Below are 23,213 nucleotides of genomic sequence, written 5' to 3' on the forward strand. Positions count from 1 at the left end.
CAGAAAAAGTTTTAAAATAACAATTATCTTGAAAGCATAACAGTACTAAAAGCTAACCAATAGCAAATGTAAAAAAAATTGCACAGGGGGCATATGATGACGTTGGTGATCTATTGGGCAATCTTTTCAATTTTCACTAGCCATTTATTCAGCAACTAAACAAAAAAATATGAACCAAAAATTAAAATAATCCCAAACAAAAAATACAATACATTAGCTTAATTATGCCTAATCACAAATTCAGTATTAATTTAAACACTTTTAAGAGAGACTAATTATATTTCTAAACTGTCATTTTTTTAAATCTGAGATTTTACTTAGCTTATTTTTATGCCATAACTGAGAGGCAGTTCATTTTCAAGTTTTGATACCGTCAATAAAATGGATTGATTGTTCTCAACAGATGAAAAGTCTGATATTAATTTCTCTAGTCCAACCATAGCCTCTGAAAAGGTAGCCACTGCCGGAACTTCCTCATCCTCATCCTCACTGCAGTTACAGTCTGTGTCATTTGATTCACCACAAATTTCACTCATTGGGACAATCCCAAAGGTCTGCACTTCATTATTACATTCAACAAAATCATCAAACGATACATCAGAATTAAAAGTTAGCAGCCCAAGCTCTCAATAAGCCAATTGCATCTAAGAGATTGAAGACAGCATGATTGGCACCATTGGAAACGACCCGTTGTCATTGTGAGCAACTCGGACATGTGTACATTATTGAAGGATGTAATGTTGAAAAGCAAATGAGAAACAAATCAGAGCACGTGCAGCAGGGGTTTCAATGGAAGAGCAGTACTCACGGGGCCGCCACAATTGCACGTCCTGTCAAACTCAACATACTCTCCGTCCTTGGCCAACATTCCCACCGACACTTTGATCTCCTGCGAAGACAAACGATGAGTGCTCTCCTCGTCACTCTCCCCTTCCTTCTTCGCCTCCCCATCGTCATCGTCGCCTCCGTCTTCTTCTTCTTCTTCTTCCGATGATTCGTCTCCCCCAACCACGCCCTCCTCCGCACTCACCACTTTGCTGCTCGACTGCTTCCTCGCAGCCAGCAGCTCCTCTCCTTCAATGAAACGCAGCTTTGCCATCGAGTCAAACAGTTTAGTCAGGTGACTGCAAAGACAAAGATACTTTCACAATATTCCAGCCCAAAACACCGCGATAATAGTCAGCGGCCAAGGTCAAATTTTCTGAGAGAGAATCATGACAAAGCTGAGCATGGAACAAAAAAATTTGCCTCTAGAGTTCAGACACATATTACCGAAATACTTGGCAACGTAGTTATGCGATGTCATGTTATCAGAAGATTAATTTTTCCTAAAACAGGGAATAAAACTGTCTTACATTAAATGAGAGAACTTCCAAAGGGAATTTCCTTGCTTAAACTGCTTAAATAACCTTAGAAATAAATTGTGTTAGGTATCACTCTTTTTTGAATTACATGCACATTACTAATATATCAATCTAATAAAAGTATAATACCAATGGCCGAATTCATTGTTAGACACCATTTGGGCTAATTGGTGATTCATCCAGCAGCTGACCTCCAGAAACTGGGAACTTTGAGGAAGATAGACTGAAAAAATTCAGTGAGCGAGAACCAGAGAGGCATGAAACACGTTTCTATTGTTCTCGTGTAACTTGATATTTTCTTTCAAAGCTAAGGTCTTCGTAATATGATTCCTGAGCGAGCTGGGACCTTTTGTTTGATTTCGGAGAAGAGGAAAGCGTCAGAGGGGGGGAGGCGAGTGCTGGATGGAGGGGGATAGCGGATCTTGGGAAATGTGCTAATGTTACCATCCCACGGCACTCAGCTTCTCCCTATGGTAGTTCATTAGCTGCAATTAACACATTGTAAAGAGTTCGTCTCATTTTTGTCAAACGAAGGATGCGAGAAAATTATATGACAGGACCGTGATCTTCAAACGATCAATGCAGGAAAACAATACTTCGGGGAACGATAGATGTGGGGAAAAATTACATTGTCTTTATGGAACTTTATTTGGGACCAGGAACGGCAAACGATGAATGCAGGAATGATAGATTGGGGTTCCACTGTATATGCACAGGATTAGGCTCAAATCAACACTCAATGACATTTCCCATGTGTGTAATGAAACAATGTGTTGTATACTAACTAGAAAGAAATTTTTTCATTAGACAAAAATATTTTTTTTGAAGAGGTAGGCAGGTGCTTCTAAATTTCTATGAGGTTTGTCAGTACTTTTTAAAATTGAATACAATTTTTTTTGTCAGAGTTTGGGTTTTTTATGAAACCATCTTCAGGGCTTCAGAACAAGTTCTTTTTCCACTTCATACAATCAATGGAATTAAACTCATGTTTTTGAAGCGTAGCTCAACTGAAGATATGCATATAAATATGATCATAAAAACTGATCAACCAGTTTTGCCGATGCACCAATGGATTTTTTCTCCTAACTATTTCATCTATGCTGGAAACTATCGAGCATTTCACAAGTCAAATAATTTACATTCTGCTAGAGTTGTCTACAGAAAATCGATCCCACGACTTTTGCTTGTGAGTAGGCGGCAGGGCAACGACAGGTGAAGTCAGTTTAAACATGGAATATGCATCATTCCCACTTATCATTACTTCTCTACACTACATGGTGAGTAAAATATGAACATTTGACTTCTTCCACATCATACTAGTGTAGTACATGCGACACGTCAATAAATCTGCAATGCATAGGCATGAGGATATTCCTCTTTCAACTCACCGTGTGACCAAATCGGGCTGATTGCCATTGGAGAGGATGTCGAGAAGATCGGCCGATGATACGAAGTAGAACCTGGGGAAGGCGAGTCGCTTGGTCTCGAGGTACTGAGCGAGGGCCTTCTCGCACAGCGTCAAGTGCTTCTGAAGGCCCTCTAGCCTCTCCCGCAGCCCCGGACGGTTTGTGCCCACAACCACATTCGGGGTCTTAGCCATCTCCTTCGTCAACAGCTACAACAGAACAGAGGGATATCAACTGAGCAAGCAGTGATCATTAATCCGAGACACAATTTCTCAAACTCATTGAAAGATATGCACAGGAAAATTGGAATAACCTCACACACTCCCCGAGCAGATTTGTCCAAGGAACAAAGTTCCCCAGAGGTCTTCACAACTCCCACACTCAGTTTACCTAGATATGCACCCATGAGGAAAAATGGTGCCTCAGAGCAAATCTGCTGGCTGAGTGAGCTTGCGAGTGGGATTTTCTGAAGTATTTTCAGCATCTTTGTTGTTACCGGTGCAGTCATAGTCATTGGCATGAGTGGTTGGTTACATTGCAAATCTTCTATGGCAAAGTAAGCAAGAAAACCAGTGGCATAAATAAAACATTTTGTGTAACATTATGACCTACTTACATCTCCCATCAAGTTAAAGTAAGCTATGGCATTGAGAGAAACTTAGAAACACAATCAGAAGAAAACGTAAAGGGAATGTCCAAGCATCAAAGGGAGCATATACTGAATGGTTTGAGGGGATGGAGAGTCGATTCCACTTTTTTTTTTCTATTCTGATTCCAATTCTGATTCTTTCAAATCGATTATTCCAGATTCTCAATTGCTATTCCATTGATTCTTACTCACACTAACAGATGGGTGGGTTTATCTGAAGTATTGCTGCATTCAAAATTTAAGAATTGAATGGAATAAAAGAACAAAGGGAATTGAGTGGCCCAAAAAGTATACTTATTAAAAATAGTGAAAGGGGCAAATGAGAACGAGGATCGAATATCGTTGCACTGGCAAGCAAGTGTTGATGGTCACAGTGTCCAAGCAAAAATGTTGTGTTCCGTGCCAAGGGGGAGGAGGCCTGCAGGGAGGGAGGAGGCATTCCCAATTCCATCACACGCAAGGTTGATTTCTGTTCTTGCCACTTCAGTCGCATTTTAATCGCTTTTCAAAAAGATCCATAGCGCTGCTATGAGTGAAATGCAATCCACCTTTTAAGTAATATTTTCCAGTAAAATGCTTGCGATTGCAATAAATAGCATTGAAAAACTTTGAGCTTGATAGATCACATAATCATGCAAGACACACCCAATCACACCATATTTCCCCTTTAGAAACTCAGATCACTTTGTCTATCAGCGAAGGCGACTTAAGGCGATTAACCCATTCTAATGTGGGGTGGGTGGAAACGCATTCAGATCCTCTTTTGTAATATAGTGGAACTTGATTAGTACGTTCCTCCTCAGCAAGTTTTCCTCCTTAGCACAATGATTTCTCTCGGTCCCGGTACCATCCGAGCAAAATACAGGTAAAAGTATTTGGTTAGTACGTTTGAAATGGTGGTGCATTCCTGGGTATTATGCTCAAGTACTTGCCATGACCGAGTGTGTCAACCTCCGAATTCATTAGTTCCTTATTTATTATCATCCATTGACCTTCTTCCATTCATCCCAAATCTCTCTTTCAATGACCATGATGCATCCAAATGCATTTCTAAAAGCGAAGAGTACGTGCGTCATTACTTGACAAGTATTGTGGGAGCGGGCGATGCTTTGGATCGCCACGCAAAACTTAACGCAAAAATACTCTATCTCGGTTCAAAACAGAAAGCAGTCTACACAGAAGAATTTTTTAAAGAGATTTTCATCTGTAGAATATAAAAATCTGCTTATAATAACCTTTAAATATATTATTAATCGTCATATCAATATCGATATATCAATCAATATATTCATCGATATGGGTTCATTCCGAGCACGAATGTGTATGGCTGTTGCCGAGATTAATGGTAAATAAAATGTTGCACAATTTTTATGAGATTTCAAAACAACCAATTGATATAGTCAGGGCTATCATCATTTTCTGTGAGTAATCTCTGAGAAATAAGAAGTGACCAAGCTAAACTGGTCCTATTAAAACATATACGACAAATCACGGGAGAATAATGACGTTTAAGTGTAATAATCTGTGGGAAATCTACGAAAACATTGTGATTTTTGTTCACATGGCATTTTTTTGTCAGTTTAGAGCTTATTTCCATGATTTTAAATGTGAAAAGAGTTCAGAAAGGCAATCCTAAAAGAACTTCAGACAGTAATTGTAGTTAAGAATTTTCCACGGATTGCAATAACCCCTATTTCTATTACGTACTTCCCTGGTTAGCATGATTTCCTGAAGAGCACATTCATTCATTGTGGTCCATTCAAAAACGTACTAAAGAAGTTCTCCTGCAATTGTGGTTCAGTGCAGAGCAGCCTGGCCCAGCGGTTATGCACCATGGAGGCGGCCATACACCAAGCCATGTTATATGCCAAGCAAGTTTCAACTTTCTAAGGGCTTGGATTGATGAAACCGGCCTGTACATATGCGAACGTGTCTAAATATTTGTTACTGATGCAGGTGCAACTTTTCAAGCTATTTTTTAAAAACACTTATATCTTTACATGCTCTGAATCTGAACAGTGACACTTGCGTTTAAAAGTGAAAATAGCTTTCAATCTTCAGAGTAATTATCAACTGAATTCATATTTTCCTTGCACACGTTTCCCCCGAGTTTTGTCACTTTCTCATGGTATACTGACTTGCGTTTCACTGTCGTGTGCTTCCATTGTGGTGAGGTGGATTTTGTACTTCCTCACCATAGTTTCATGCTACAGTGCACGCACATGGCATACATTGAGTTAGTTCTCTTTATCCCAATAAAAAAATTTCCACACTATGAAAGATATTTTTACCTGTATATGATTAAATTAACTTGCAACTGCACAATACGCAACACATTTAACAATGTCTAGAACAACATTGACATCACGTGCAGCGATGTGTGAGCAAGAGGAAGGGCTGGGCAGCAGAAGCACATAAAAGGAGAGATAGAGGGGACGGAGCATGCTCCCTCCGTCTTTCAGCAACGAGGGAACAGGAAATGAACGCGTCCAATCTTGCATGTGACCTCGTTGCCTTCAGAGTGAAAGGCATCTGATGTGTCCGTCTTGTCTTGTTCGGGTCAGCTCATACTACGCTTGTTTCTTTGAAAATTGTGCTGTTTGGATTGTGTAGATTATTGGTATAATCTTATTGTAACTAGAAACTTTGTGTCAATCAATTAGAGCTTAGAAAACTTAAATACTGACAGAAATGTGTCATGTTTGGTCTCATTCTTTTTGAAACCTCATATGTGTCATATAATTGTCGAAAGCTATCGAGACATCTTCGTGCCCAGTAGGTGACTCACATAGTATTTGGCCTTCAGAAACAAAGAAATGAAGGTGGTAAGCCAAAGAAGGTCGGTTGATGAGATAGGGTAGGGATGAAGCGCGTTAGCTTAAGTTACTTAACTTTCAGTCAAAAGTTCTTAACCAAGTTTGGAAACTGTTTAAATTTACTTTCAATGAACAGTTTTTCTTTAAGTTTTGTTCAGTCAATTTTCTTAGGGGCCTGCATGAGCAGGGAGGGAGCACTTTGGTGGGAGGGAGGGCAAAACGTGGCCGTGGGAGGAGAGTGGCAGAGAGAGAGAGGAGCTGGCCCACACACACCTTGAAGTCCTTGTCGACGCCATCAAAGCGAGCAGAGTCCTCGGGCAGCTGCTTGCGAATGTCCTCGGAACTCATGAAGATTGACTCGAGGTGTGTCCACGTCCTTTGCACTTCAAACCACACCGTGATCACCTGGTCGGCAATGCTAAGCTTCTTCTGCCACGAGGACACCTCTTCGAGGAAGTGAGCCACAAATTTCGATGTGATGAGGTTCTGCAGCTGAACCTAAAAACAAGATGGGACCATCAATGCAAGTTCCATCTAGCATGTCCCTCACATACTATTAAAATACATATTACTACGACAAACATAGAAAATTATTGTAAATCACGACTAGCATATATAATGTGGTAAAGTGCATCTTTCCGTTGAGTTTTGCTCCAAAATGAGTCAATTTAACCGGCTTCCAACTTTGCACAGTTATTCTTCCAGACTGATCATCAAAATTACAGAAAACATGAGCTTTTTTTTGTATAACACAAAACTTTAATAAATTACTAATTGCAAACCTTTCAACTAAGCATGTGATGCATCCATTCTATGGCCACACTTTTGATAATACTCTGCTCTGTTTGCCAATTGAGTCAAAATATGGAGTGATTTTGTAATTTGCAAAATTTGGGAGCTATAAAAGCAAATATTATCAAAGTTATTTTATTGTTAGACATAAGTGAAGAAAATCAGGAAGGGCTGACTGATATTCACGGAGTTTGTGATGAAATGTAGTGGCATAAGATAAAAACTTCTTACTTTACTTCTAACTTAAAGATGTTAACTCCTGTGAAACATCAAATGAACAATTGCAAAATATGGATCCCCAATGCAAAATCAAAGGAGAGTGCCTGCAATTCACCTGATTCTCCTCCAGCGTTTCAATGAGCTCCTCCGAGGCACGAAGCAGCAGTGCACCCGTCCTCACGTGAGTCTCCTGCTCAAATTCCATCGAAGACCACGTCACATCCAGCTCCCTCAACACCTTCTCCATCGACATCTCCTTGACAGCGCGATCAACCACATTCCGCACCTCCTCCTCGCACTCGTGTAGGTCTAGCGCCAACAGGTCAGCCAGCGTCGTCGTCTCGTCCATCACAAAGCGAACCTGAATCACCGCCATTCACCACATCATCATGCACATCATTTCACGAAATTTTTTCACTAATTTTGGGCTCCCCATTGCTACTTTGACTTTTCAGAATCCTCTCAAGGCAACGATTTCCATCAAATGTCAAACACAACAAGAAATCTTCACCAATGCTAAACAAAGCATCACCATTGATTCCCAAGAGCCTTAAACTTTAATTACAGCAGCTTTAATTGACAAACTTGGTGCGGCTGCAGAGTTGAGAACTTTAAGAGCTTCTGGTATTTCCTGACAACTTCAGGTTAAGTTACCAGAAAATATGGTGTTTGCATTGTGCAATTGCAGACTTAGCAAGTGAATTTTCTTTTCCTGTGATAACTCACTCCAGCCATTTGTCCAACAAATCTAAACCACTCCAGAGAGTTAACCAATAGAAATATCTGAAGTTTCCAAGCAGGCTTCTGAGGAGATTATGACAGTAGGCAGCGATTCTTCCCGGTTTCCTTCTGCATTTTTTCTATTTTGCTGGACATTATTTCACCAACGTTGCAGTTGGCTTCCTCAGGTCCAGTGAAGTGTCGATGCAGGTATTTGGTCGCCTTTATAGACACCATATTGGTGACGCATTTGAACCTGGTCATCATGTTGTGTTTCTGGAGGGCTGTCGCGATCTTTTCCGTGGTCATAAACATGGCGAATATCCTCGTCAAAACGAAAGACCACCGCCCTAAAGGTATCTGTGGAGGAGTATACCAGATTAAATGCAGCTGCGGTAATTCCTACATCGGCCAAGCATCAAGAGCACTAAAATTCCGAGTCCAAGAACTAACAAAGGCCGCATAAAAATAGACAATTCAGCCAGTCAGCGGTGGCGGAACACCAATGGAATGGACCCACCCACAACAGTGACTTCGACAACGGCTCTCTATTGAATAAAGAAGGCCGCTACTACCCAAGGATCATGAGGGAGGCCACACCCAAGAACTTCAACCGTGATTCGACGGCTACACTCTCGCAAGCGCGTGGAAACGGGTCTTCAAAGATTGCAACCAATCAGGGACATGCCTCCACTTAAAGACAACCAAATTTCTGCATCGACAGTCAGTGGACCAGAGGAAGCCAACTGCAACATTGGTGAAAAATTGCCCAGTACAATGGAAAAAAGGCGGAAGAATCGCTGCCTACAAAAGAAATATCTATTACTATTTAGTACTTAAAACAAGAGATGGGTCGGTTCTGGTACCCGGTTCTCGGTACTGCCGGTTCTTGGCCTGTGGAACCGGTATCGAGAACCTGTTGCATAAAGTTGGTACTTTGGAACCGGCTTGGAACGGTCGCGAGGATTTGAATTTGGCACCCAAAGCCAAAATGGTCTGCAGCGTATTCAAGGCCTAAAAGATTTCCAATTTAATGGCATCTATGTTCTTTACTTTTGAGAGTTGCTTGCAAACATGCACATTTAAGGGTTTGTCATTGTGTTGCTCTCACCAACACTGAAACATTTCCGTGGCTGCATTCAAACAGGCTGACTTTTCGCCTGCTGCCATTCATGGCACGGATCTGTTCTTTCAACTTACTACAGGTCTCTAGCATGTTTTCAAGCATGTTGAATTGTGCCGTTGATAGCACAGCACCCAATCCAGCCCAGCGATGTGCCGTCTGTGGCAAGAATACAGACAATGCCATACTGAGGCCACTTTCAGACGAAACAACATTTTACCAGGCACTGTTCACTTGAAATGCAGGAGCCTTTCAGACGAGATGACTCTCTGCAATGTCGTGTGCCATGCCGTGAACAGAAGGCGGCAGAAAATCATATGGTCTGAAAGTGGTCTTACAATTGAATCATGTTCATATATACAGTAATTCTTCGACACACAAGCAAGATGTGTTCCGAGACCTTGTTTTTAGTTGATTTATCTATGCGAAGCATCGAAAAGTGTTGTTATCCTGCAGAATGCAACACTGCATTACAATTTTGTGTTAACTCACGGCCGCCCAGTTTATCCATGGTGTTGCTGTACTGGCTTGTTGAGCCGTTTATTGTTGAGGTTATTAGAACTGCGGTAGTGAAGCATGTGAATAAGTTGTCAATTAATGTAACAATTTAAGCTTCTTCGCAGAATACAGAATATATTTTGAACTGACTCACAAGTTACAACAAATTGACAGATGATGTCGTCATGAGTTGGGATAGTTTCACTATTGATCCTGACACTATGAAGTATGTAAACTGTGCTCCAAGGATATTTTGTGCAGCATTTCAAAATCAATATTGACCACTAATGTTATCAGTGAATGCCTCTTCAGTGCTACAGGCAATATTTATGCCAAAAAAATAGAATAGACCCAGATACGGTGAAAATGGCTGAATTTTTTAAAACAAAACCTGGAGAAAGAACCAGTGGCTGCCGGATGTAATGAAAACAACATGTTATTTAAATTTTTTTTACTTGGTAAATAAAATTACGGAGATCTTCTTAAGTGTGTTTTACTGAGCTTTTCTACTAATTTAATCTACAGTGACATTATTTTCACACACTTCTTGTGGTTGCTCATTAAAATTTGCATTCAATTCACATAATAAGAGTTTATCCTTGAAACTGAGTATCGAGATTCGAAAACCGATGGGGGAGAACCAGACCGGTACCGAGAACCAAAAAAATTTAAGAGCCGACTCATCGTTAATTAAAAACCATAGAAAGTCCTCCATAATTGATTTGAGATGGAGCCAAGTGAATGAAGCACAAGTCAGACTGTGAAACATGAGGGCAGCAATAGAAAGTCTATCCTGTTGGAGTAGCAGAAGATACAAGACTGCTTCCACACGAATTGTCATGGGAAAAAATCCCTCACGACACTGAATTGAACCACGGACCTTTGGATTTCCAAACATGAATGAATCTTGGTTATTGCAATGGGATGATGCATGATGTAGCCGAGTGTGCAATGGTATGGGAACCTAAAGCCCTTGGTTTAACACACAGTCCAGGAGATTTTTTTTCCATGTCATATCATGTGCATTTCACTCAGCAAAGTTAAAAAATTCCACAATAATACTTTGAAAATTTAAGCAACTTGAATAACCAATTATGAGGGCACTTACATGACTGGAAATACAAATAACTCAAGTGAATTTGTCCCACAGAACATACAAAACTTCATGATACTGAGACCAACAAGGAAATATAGTTCAACTACCTATCACAAATGCTGAAACAATGATGTCCTCATATCGTCCCCTGAATTGCATAAGACAAGAATTATTTTTAATTGCTTGCAAATTTAATAAAATACATCCATATATTCCAAGAAAAGTTGTAAAAGGAAATGTGTAGAGAGGGGTAGAAACAGTCAAATTAAAGAGTCAGACAGCAGACAGAAAGAAGAAAGATTCATGAAGCTTAATTGTGCGAAATGTAAGACTGCAAGTGCACTTGTACGTACACACAGTGTAAGCTTTCCATAAGGAGTCCTTGGGAATAAAGATGCCACTAATGACGCCATCAATAGCAATTTCAAAAAATAGCTCAAGACTGAAGGTGCTGCACATATGTACCAACTGCTAGTTCAAAGTTGACAATACTTGAGATTTTCCGTGACTAATCTTTTCAATTGGTAAATCTTCAGGGCTCACTCAATATGGAGTGCCATTAATAATTATGGGATCATTTCTAGCTTTTCTTGAGGGTTGGTTAAGAAAAGAGAGTTACGTTCTTTACCAACACTTCAACTATAATATTGTCTTTCTCAGATTCTACTGGCTTTAAATAATTCTGTCAAGACATTTTTAGTTTACAATGACTCAAAAAGTTGCATTTTATTTCAGATGGCTTGAAATGAAGAACACACTTGACAAAAAATAAATTCCCAAAATGATTTGGGAGTTTGGTGATTTAGATCATTATCATCAGGAATGTTTACTACCTAACAAAGAAAGAACTACTGTCTGTAAAAAAAAAAGCAAGACTCCAGAGTTTGAGGAGCATGCAGCATCTAAACGAAGCAATCAATTTTAATGCAACTGAAAGCATACAAAAGAGAATTAGGATCTACATAGGATCATATATGTACTTTTAAAACTTTAAGGCTCAATAGTATTTCCTGTACTTAACTTTTACTCAAAAAAGTACCAGTTTTTTGTGCATAATATCAAGTTTCCCAACTTACAAAGCGCTTAAAAGTTGAGCAACTTGATTTCACTCACAAAAAACGGGTACTTTTTTGCAAAAAATTTAAGTACAGGAAATACTATGGAGTCTAAGAGTTTTAAAAGCATATACTCCAACGTAGAAATAAATTCTCTTTTGTATGGTTTTAATCACATTGAAATTGATTGCTTCGTTTGGACGATAGAGCTCCTCAAACTTGGGCGTCTTTTTTTTAACAGGCAGTAGGGATTTTCATGACTCCTTAGATAAAGCTTTTACTGCATTTCAGAGGAGAGTTAAGAATTGAGTTCAGCTTCACTAATTCTGTCTAGTTTGTATAAGCACCAGAGGAAATGTCATTTGTCAAATATTATGGGTACTTCAATGAGGAGCAGGTGCATCAGGAATGAGAAAATTTTACTAAAAATGTCTTATAAAGAGTATCAAAAGCAAGCTGTCATATTAACACACATTTTCAAGTTTCTATGGCACTATAATTATACATGCATCCATTGAAATCATAGCCATGAGGTAAACTACTAGTATTCAGCTTATTAAAACAACTTGTCTGTTTCCACACTCTTTTATTTTCACCGACCATGGTTTCGGCAACTTGTGCCATTATCAAGGCCTTAATAAGCTGAATATCAAAGATTTCCACCGTATCACGCTGGACACTGTATCTTTTAAAATACAAGTAGTTTCACACTGTAATATGTAGAGCATGCCCATAAGAAAAGGATTACGTAGATGGGAATTGAGAGAGAGCAGCCAGTGGTGAGGACAGACTTACCGTGTATTCTGGAGGGAGCGAGGCTAAGCTCTGCCAAATGACACAACAGAGAAGAGAAGTAAACGGCCAAGAAGTCAAGTGGGAGCACGGAGGGCAATCGGAAATGAAAATATTGCACAAAGTAACACAATGGAAGAAAGTACTGCATTTTCAATCGTAGCCGTAGCGAGTGAGGGGGGGATTTTAAGTCTGCTGGAGGCTCAAGGAGATTCACCCCCTCGTGCAACCCCAAACCATAATCCCCCCACAAAATTTCTCTGGCTACGGCCCTGCTTTCAACAATACAAAATATACAGAAGGAAAGCCATGGTTAAGTACAGACTGCAAATTTTTGAATGGGGTTCAGCACAGGAATGAAAATCAATCAAAATACAAATCGAATGAAATGTTGACAATTAGCAGGGGGAGAGGAAAAAATTAACAATGGCCTTCCTTGAGCTGGATCATCATACTCTAAGATAAAAAATAAATGTAAGCTCTATGACAGATACTTGAACACACACTAGGGTGCACCTGCACTGTGACCATGAACTACCAGCATCCTACAGCCCCACTGCCACCTTCACTTCCTTTGGTGAAGCATCCTTGTACCATTAGAAGAGACATACAAGACACTTGGCATACTGACAACCCTTTTCGCAAACATCATTTATTCTTTTTACTTCATTGCCTTTGCATCGTCTATTTATGAAATGGGTGTACGATTGCAGATGGGTGTAGCACCTTGCGCTCACCTTTTCTACCTTCCCCATATTTTCCCAAGATGTCTCAGTGTTGCCATTCCTTCCTCCATCCTCTCAACTCTGGCAAAACATAACTATCTCACGAGAAGGGGACAACAATTGCATGAACTAGATTTTCAATGATAACCTAATGTCTGATGTTGCAAAATATTCTACCAGTGGAAGTGGATCTATTCAACAAGCATTTAAATCAAAACAGTTTCAAACATCCAGGAATAAATATGCCTCTTACGCATTTTAAAAACACACATCACAGGTCTTCAGATAATCAAACATTCTGCTTGACAAGGTGGATAATCCAAAGAATAGAAGATAGTTAAAAGAATGTTTTGAAAGTTTATTTTCAATTATGTAACTGCATTACATTAATGATCAGGTAAAACAGAGGATAGTATCATCCAGGTTGATTGTATCAAGTGTTCTTGTAAAAAGTAACTTTACCTCGGAACGCCACCCAAGCTTGAAGTGACATTCCGAGGTCACTACTCAATCAATTGGGATGAAATAAATTGCAAATGAAGGGAAATTTATTCTATGTTTCCTCAATACCATAAGAATGTCATCCTTGCAATTTCCATTTTTTTTACTGGGCTACTTATGTAAAGGCTAAGTAAGTTTTTGATCCTTAGAAAACTGCAACTCCTCTAATAATGCTGTTTTTTCGCATTTATTAACGATCAGAGTCCATGGGATGGAAAAAAATACTTTAGCATATGTTCCTCATCAGAACTTAATAATAATTGTATGAGAGCCAAAAATTGTAGTAAGAAATAGCTCCGCAATTAATTGCAACTGAAAGACTTTCAGATCCCTGTGATGTGCGGCCAAACCCAGCTTCACCACACCAACACTAATAAGGATGCAATTCCTAAAGATGAATTTGGCTCAAATGCCTAATCTGAGGAAGTGAAAACAGCCAGTGAATAAGAGCAACCCACACAGATCACCTCACAAGAACACGCCGCCTCAATGGGGAGACGACGATAGGGGGTGTCCGGACACATTGGGGAGGAGCCTAATTAGACCAAGTCACACCCAGCATTTTAAGTCCATTGTTTGGGGGGGGGGGAAATGGGATCCCTATACTCAATCCATTTGGCAAATGCCTCTCTTGTTATGCTGTTTCTGCCAAACTTTGAAATATGGTGAGATTCTATAATGACCCAGTCAGCACAAAAGATAATTTAGATGGTAATTATTATTGTAATTTGGGGCAAATTTACCCTAGTAATCTTTACCCTTTCTTTACCACGTAATTACTTGCATGCAGAATTGCCAACAGTGAAGTGTAAAATATATATACTGGTAGTGCAACTGGTAGAGCACCTGGCCGGCAACCAGGAGGTTCTGGGTTCGAGTCCCAGTCAGGCCGCATTTTTACCCTCTGATTTCTGGCTTTTTCCATCTACCACAGCACCGTTGTCCTTGTCCTTTTTCTATTCCATGTTCCTTTCCCTTTCTTTCCTTACCTGTGAATTTATATGCATATTTGCGCTTAAGGCGTCGTGAATTTCTAACTATTATTGGAGCAATGAAGTAAACTAAACTAAGTTACCGGATATAATGCTGAAAACAGTAAAATTTAATTCAACAGAAAATTTAACCAGAGAGTTGCAACACTTTTTGTTGTGACTCCATTGTATGATAATACTTTTTAATAACTTTTATAACTGTAACTTGGTCCCCTAAACCTCTGCTAAAGTATAGCACTCTTTATTTATAGTGATTTCATTGAAAAATTCAGGTGAAAAAAGTTTGGAAAAGCAATTTTTAGGATTCTTGTGTGGATGAATTTGTTTTCTCGTAATCATGCCCTGAGGAGTTCAGTGAGGAAGCTGCCGCCACTGAGGGCTTAACGGAATAAAATTAGTTCCAAGTTTAACATTGTTTCTATTTTAAAAGAAATCAAATTGGCAATTCCTCTCAAAACATAGCTGTTATTTATTTTGGTCATTTCTCTTTCATCGAGTATGTATGTCCTCACGAATGTAGGTTGTATTTTTGGTAAGTGTGAACGCAGGTAGAGAATGATGGTAGTCTGAACGGGGCATAACGCACTAAAGCTACGTACTGTTAGATCACAATAACACCGATGGCGGGGGTAGCATCATCTTTCTTTTAAAGCTCCACAGAAGCTCCTCTGATGCCACATCGGGAAGTTTTACCAGGAAAAAGTACGAATTTTACCCATGTTTTACCACCAAATTACCCAAATATTACCACTTAAATTTACAGATATTTTCCTCGTTAGCATGCAGGTTAGCCATCTTTTATCACAATTTTACCCATGAAAAATAAGGGTAAATATCTTATGTGCTCACTGGGGATGGCCTCAGTAGCGCTTTGAAAATCTCTCTTCTTAATTGCTCAAGCAACATCAGCCTAGCGTACAACATCCAAGCATATGGGAGCTCTCAGCCTAATTCATGTAAAAAGCTCTGCAATTCTCTTTGCTTCCTCATCACAGTTTTAGGCCAATCAATCTGTCGACCCGGCTAGTATTTTATCTTCACAGTTGAGCTATGTCTGAGCCCAATGGTTAAGGAAAGAAAACTCCTAAGTCAACATTGCAAACTGAAAAGGTGAAAGTCAAAGTTTGCAGTTAACCCAGAAGATGAAAAATGAAGCAATTACATAAGGCAAAAACGAAGACGGAAATTAAAATAGCATTGAGTAAAAGTATAGAAAAGTACAGAAAGATAGAAGAATAGAGTCCTTTGAGTCAAGAGACAGAAATACCAAGAGGAAAGAGTTTGACAGTGGAAGAAGAAGAGGGGGGTCAGATGGTGAACACAAAAAAACGACAAAAATCATACCTTCCTGAAAAAAAATCAACAGAATTAAAATATTTTCAATGAAGTATTCCCATAATCATCAAATCCACACAAAAAAAACACCTACTTGCGGGATTTCATAGTGAAAGGCAAAATTCAAAGGCAAGGTCAAAATAAATTCATTAGGAGATGATGGGATACTAGATTACTGGAGAAGGGTTTTAAAAATTTTGCTGATTCAGTTCTGAATTTACATTAATATGATGAAGAATATCAGAAAATAGAATCAATGATAATTTTATGTTTTTCATCAGAACTTCAAGAAATATACTATGAAATACTAGTGTAACTGAAAGCCATAGGAAGAAAGACTTTACCACCATTCCGTAGTCCTCCCTGGAACATAACAAAAATAACAATATGCTCGGAATTGACACACTTTGAACAATTGAAGGTCTGTGAGTGAATTGCAACTCTCAATACTTTGAGATTAATTTCATACAGGGAAGGACTCTTGACCAGCAATTTTTCAATGAGAAGAAACATATGTAACACTGTTTAACCTTGTTATTGCCTTTCCCTATTTCTATCTGGCCTACATGAAGAACAACCAGTTTTTTTTAATGAAATCAATTGATTTGACTTTAACTTTGTGAAAATCCATGTTGAAATGAAAAATAAACAACCTTGGTACCTTTCACTTGAAATTTTTATTTTCAATGCTGCTTCAGTGCTGTTGACGCGTTTCAATGCTGAGGCGTCAATTTTCAAGTACTTGAAAATGATGCCTCAGTGTTGAAACGCTTCGTACCGATAAAAATTTCCAGTGAAAAGTTTCCAAGGTTGTTTTTTTTCATTTCAGTTTTTTTAATATTAATGAGGAACTTGCATGGGTCGTAAATTGCTCGAAAAACTATTTTGAATAAGTCAAATGGATACATTAGCTCGCAAAAATACCTTCAGTTTCTCCATTCAACATCAAAAGAAATAAAAAAATTGCATTTAAAATCGAGAAAAATTTCTCTGAGCCGACCACTGCGCGAAGACACCCGAGCGTTGCCGAGGCCAGGCGTGACGTCATAGGTGCCTAAACAACCGTAGGAGTAGGGAAATACGCTGAGCGCATGGTGTAAAATTTGTTTTGAGGGAGTATTTAGCCGCTCATCGTCACTTTATTTTGTTCTGTTATTCTTGGGCAAGTTTTCCTATTGCCATTGTGCCTATATTATTATTACTTGGGATATTAATAATGCGGCATCGGGATGATGAAGTACAAGCGTTTCACTTCGTATGTTTTAGTGATCAGAAAAATGGATAGATAGATACGAATAGTACACCTGAAATTCATCTACATCTACATAATACCCCGCAAGCCGCCTAAAAGGCGTGTGGCATGGGGTTTTAGGACACCAGCCTTTTTTCGGACACCAAAAATTGATACCACGACCCTCATGGAATTTGTTAAGACAAATTATTGCTATACGTCGGCGGCAAATCGAGTTGTAAAAGAAACTATTAATACTGGAGGATAACGATCGTAAGATGTGCTGTTGACATTAGAGTAAGCTGTGCTGTTGAATTTGGCAACACCGAATCAACGGAGAAGGTAGTCCTAACCGTCCTACGGTACGAATTCACAGCAAAACAGTCTGCACACAATCCACATGTGAGATCGCGAATCGGTTTCGCTGCCAACACACACACAAGCTATAACCTATTTCAATAATATAGGTAAATCCAGAAACAATATACTAGCATATACCATAAAAATATAGTGGGAAATAGGCAAATACTCTTATCAAAAACTGGATGTCACTGTCACATTCTTATATTCATCACGTACAACTTACAATAACAGAACTCGTTATGATGAAAACAACTATTTATTCACTGATTTAAACCCTTAAATTAGCCCACACAAGTGACACAGGTGACTTTTCTCACTACTATTCGTTGAAATAATGGAATAACAAACTTCACTCACAGTTTTTATTTCAATAGCGTGATCGTGAAATGTTATATCTACGGTGAACAACGGAGATTAGCAAGCCACTGACAATTTTTACACTACTGTTAGACATTTATCGATAGCGTAATAGCACTTTTTACAATTCAATCACGATGGAACACTGATAACTCTTGGCCGATATTTTTCAACCTCGTCAAACTTTGTGCATTACAACCACTGGCACTGTGATTATTAGTAGTAGCCTAACGGGAGATGTCACGTTGAAAATAACACTATTTTGGCACAAAAATGTTCCTAGATGTCTCCAATCAGCGATCAAAAGTTGCATTGACTGGAATTCACCCCATAATACAAGCACATACAGTCCTAAACGACGAATTCTTCGGTACCTACGAATAAACGGAGGAAGTTATTGTATATAAAAGCTAAGCGGACATTAGTAAACATCAAAATCGTTCTAATTACATACTTAAATGAATGATATGCCGTCGATAACATCAACTTACAATTAACGTATCCCCCTTCCAACGGCCGTGGCTCAGACTGCTACAACGATGTTACTTACAATTAGATATTATAAAATATTTGGTTTCACTTATTCAGTTTTATATTTTATGTCCTTACTCAGATATTAATATTATAAATAATACAAAATATGAGGCTTTCGAGCCTCTATTGTCGGATATTTATCCTTAAATAGAAAACAATCAACACGTCTCACAAACGGAGCTCTCACAACGGCAGGCAACTATTACAAGCAATCACAACAATAGCTTCGTGTGATGTTTAGGCACCTTTGACGTCATCGAGGCTTCGTCGGCAGTGGCTTGGGGGGTGAGGGAGTTTTTCCCGCGCTTTAAAATTCGTTATATTTATCATTTAATATCTCGCGAAGGAAAACTCAGATTTACATGCGGTTTTCTTTGTTGTATTCAGAAAATAATTTTCTGTCCGCCTGTTAAATAAAAAAAATTCATGCAAGTTCTCCATTTGGACAATTTTACTAAGAATTAAATAAAAGTCCCAACATGAATATGTAAAAGCTAATTTTTTGAATTTACACTTACAATACTAATATCATTTGCCAATAAAAGGCCAACTATGTTGCTATCCCTTCCGCATAACTTGGGAAAATATGAAACACTGGGTTGGCCCTTGGCATTCATTGCACATCCCCCATTGGGTAAATAGATTGGCACTTTAATTAAGGCTAATGTTGAAGAATTGGCCACATTCTCCTCTCATTACTGCCAACCGATAGATACGCGCGTGACGTGGCCTTGAACAACAAAAAGCAAGAGGCGGCACGAGAGGAGGGTACCTTGGTGGACTTCATGAGCTGGTGCCAGTGTCGCTCGCGGATAGCCGGGTTCTGCAGCTCACCCACGGCCCTCAGTGACGTCAGCATATTCTTCACCGTGGCCTCAAGGGTTGTGTACGTGTCCCAGCCACGCATCTCCTTGTCCAGCGCTACAAAATAAGTAAGGGTCATTAATACAAGCAATAGGCTAGGTCATTTTTGTGACATTTATTCACAGCAGAAAGGGTTTTCAAGAATTCTTCTACTATATGAGGGATACTGAAATTGAAGGCACATACATACATGGTTGCATTTTTTTCCAATGTGTCGAACTTCCACTACATTATGCCTGAATCGGTTGACTTTATGATAGGAATAGAAAAATTAACATTTCAAATTTGAGTACAGTAGAAACTAAAATTTACAAACTACTACCTTACAAATTGATCGAGTGGTCAACTTCAACATGTAAACTAGGCTATACAACTGAATGGATGAGGCATAAATTAGTCCTTCTCAATGAGAACATTTGTGCTTTCAGTGTCATAACTCACTCTGTGTCTATCAATAGACTTGCCTCTTATCTCTTTTGCAAATTTCTTGCACTCAATGTCCATGTTCTCAACGTCAATCTTCCTCCATGGAGTCAACTTCCAATCCTCTATGCTTGTCTGAACGATGTGCACATAGTCCCACAGTTGCTGAAAAAGTAAATATGTAGCCCCATTTAGGAATCTAGTCACTACACACAAACAAACCACTAGATAAGAAGTACCCATACGTAATGATAATGAAATAAACTTTTCAAGGGCACACATAACACATGAAACTCGTAACACCTCTCATTACTTCAGGAGAATATGGCTGAAAAATGAATGATAATATGCAAGAATAATTTCCAAGAGTGTAGCATGGAAAATTAATGGACATTACATCACAGTTTTTGTACCAGTGCTCAACAAAACAGAGAACATCAGCGTTTCTCAAACCACTATGAAGCAAAATTTCTACATCACATAATTTGTTGTTTAAACATTGAACATTTTGAAAGTATAGTCACAAGTTCCTAGAATCTTTTGTCTAATAGTTTGTTTGTCTCCGTGTGACCATTCCGGTTTGGATACCTACAGTATCATTTGACATACGATTTAGCTGGGGAGGAGTGAATCGTATGTCAAATGATCATCAAAAATTTAGTGAATGGGTTTTGTAGAATTGGCGGCTGTGCCCTGTTTCATCTCCTGCTCTAGCTGAGGTGGATTGACAACAGATTCTGCAGTCTCAATCATTTTTATCCTATTCCCGGCACAAGGCTTGAATAACATTTAGCCGGATTTCTTCATCTCCTCAAATTCATCAGCAGAAATAACTAGAGATGTGCGAATAGTATCCGCGAATACTCGAATACCTCGAATACTAGAAAGTATTCGATATTCGAGATTTCGAATAGTTATGCGAAAAGTACCGCCTCGAATACCTCGAATACTTTGAATTTCGCGTCATACACTGTCGCACGCACGTCGTTGGTAGTGACTCGGAAAAATGTAGAGAACTGTAGTCATTTAGTGCTCGCAGCGCCGTTTTACGCAAGTTGACGAATTGCATCAAATTCGTGGATTTTAGCGGTGAAAAGTGTTCGACAAGGGGAACCGAAAATAGTCGGGTGAAAAAATCCGAAAATCCCCGATTCCCCCCACCAGGAGAACCTCAGTGCCGTGGGATAGCAACCTTAGGGCATTTCCCACGATCCTCTATCCCCCTCCATTCAGCACTCGCCTCAACCACTCTGACGCTTTCCTCTTCTCCGAAATCAAACAAAAGGTCCCAGCTCGCGCAGGGATCGCATTACGAAGACCCCTGCTTCGAAAAAAATATCGAGTTACGAGAAAAATAAAAACGTGTTTCACGCCCTCCCCCCTTTTCTCACCCACTGACCTTTTTCTGGCTACCTGCTTCGAAGTTCCCCATTTCTGGATGTCAACTGCTGTGTGAGTACCGTGGGATACTTACATTAGCGCATTTCCCGAGATCCGGTATCCCTCTCCATTCAGTACTTTCCTCTTCTTCGAAATAAAAAAAAGGTCTCAGCTCGCGCAGGGATCATATTACGAAGACCTTAGCTTCGAAAAAATACCAAGTTACACGAGAACAATAGAAACGTGTTTCGGGCCCTCCCTTTTCTCCCCCACTGACCTTTTTTTTCCCTAACAGCTTCGAAGTTCCCCATTTCTGTGGAGGTCAACCGCTGCATGAGTCATCAATTTGCAAAAAAGGTGTCTAAGAATGACTTTCGTCAATTGATGTCACACCTTTATTGAATTGAAATATTAGTAATGTGCGCGATATGTCAAAAAGAATAAGACCAAACACGACATATTTTTGAGTTTATTTCAGCATTTTACGCAAAGAAATAAATGTCAAAATACGACGGAGACTTAGCATTCTGGCGAAACTGGATATGAGCAGCAGAGCTTTTCGGAAGTTGATGCGGTATTTTTTTCCAAAAACATATATCAAGTTACAATTTATGAGTGGTGCTATAAATCTTTATTGTTACAGTCCCAGACAAAGGGATATTTTCTCAGAATTTTTTCTCCCTGATAGCAATTCCAATTCATCTTCTTATCTCGTGAGAACTCCCAAAGATGGACTGAAAATAATTGAAGAAAATCCGGTGGAAAAGAGCTTGTATTTTGCAAAATGCCTCAGATTGTCAGCTAGCACTTGGCAACAGGAGTGGGGGTAAAGTGATGTTAGTTGAATTAATTATATGCCAAATTGTTTCCATAAAATTAAAATATTCATTAATCAGCTAAATTCCTGTTCGAATCATTTAAAGGAAATCAAAATTACTCCCCAAAATCTTGTGTTGCCTGCTGCATAGGCAACCGAGTCAAACATTTCAGCATTCATCATTTAGTATTCGAGGTATTCGAAATTCGAGGTATTCGAATATTCGAGCAATGATTTAATATTCGAATTCGAGAAATCTGCTATTCGACCCATCTCTAGAAATAACCTTTAAAATGGAGTTTAAGTTCACATTCCAGATTATGATTACCATAAACATGATTAGGATACCGACATTAAAAATTGTTCAAGAATATATACTTTAACCTTTATCTACTTCTAACCCATGAAAGCAAAGAGTGAAGACTTTTTTCTCACCATCAGTATTTCCTTTCCTTTTTTACAAGTACATATGAGTTATGCTAGCAATGATTAAAACCACTATAATGGAAAACTTCTAATGTTTTGATTCAGATTAGAATGTGTACATCAGACAGAAATCCATCGTAGCATTGTAAATGCTGAGACTGCACGCAATCATTTTTTTGCGAGGTGGTGTGTCCCCTTAGGATATTTGAAAGAGATGTCAGTTGAATCAACTAGTTATATGCCCAAATTTTTTCCATAAAATTAAAATATTCCATTAATCAGCTAAATTCCTGTTTGAATCCTTTAAAGAAAATCACAATACTCGCCAAAATCTTGGGTTTCCTGCTGCATAGGCAGCCTGGTCAAACATTCCCGCATTCATCGTTTTTTTCGTCCATCCCCTTGAAAAACGATAGATCGAGGTTACACTGTGTACCTTTTTATTTATACATTCATCAAGGGAAATAGAAGAAAAAACGTATGTTTAATATGCTTTGCGCAATTCTTGTATTCGAGGTATTCGAATATTCGAGCAATGATTTAATATTCGAATTCGAGAAATCTGCTATTCGACCCATCTCAAGTATGATTTTAAATTTGAAACACTGACACTTGCACAATTTATAAATGCATTGAAATTTACATGCGCGGCAAGAGAACTGGCAGAACATATATATACTTTGACGGTTGTATTTTTTTTAGTAAAGAACATAAAAATGTATTTACCACACTTGG

The 23,213-nt window shown here is 38.9% G+C and overlaps 1 protein-coding gene across 1 annotated transcript in view; it reads right to left on the reverse strand.

Annotated features, from left to right (window-relative positions):
- Positions 1–23,213, reverse strand: part of LOC124156654 (dynein beta chain, ciliary) — a 315,587-nt gene that overhangs the window by 149,708 nt on the left and 142,666 nt on the right. The window contains exons 28-34 of the mRNA XM_046531313.1: positions 19,897–20,020; positions 19,341–19,489; positions 12,534–12,563; positions 7,362–7,607; positions 6,509–6,733; positions 2,753–2,979; positions 809–1,124 (exon numbers count right to left, since the gene is read on the reverse strand). Coding sequence (XP_046387269.1) covers positions 809–1,124; positions 2,753–2,979; positions 6,509–6,733; positions 7,362–7,607; positions 12,534–12,563; positions 19,341–19,489; positions 19,897–20,020 — 1,317 coding nt within the window. The remainder of the gene's footprint in view (positions 1–808; positions 1,125–2,752; positions 2,980–6,508; positions 6,734–7,361; positions 7,608–12,533; positions 12,564–19,340; positions 19,490–19,896; positions 20,021–23,213) is intronic.

Source organism: Ischnura elegans, chromosome 3, assembly GCF_921293095.1.
Source record: "Ischnura elegans chromosome 3, ioIscEleg1.1, whole genome shotgun sequence".
NCBI classification, from domain to species: Eukaryota; Metazoa; Arthropoda; class Insecta; order Odonata; family Coenagrionidae; genus Ischnura; species Ischnura elegans.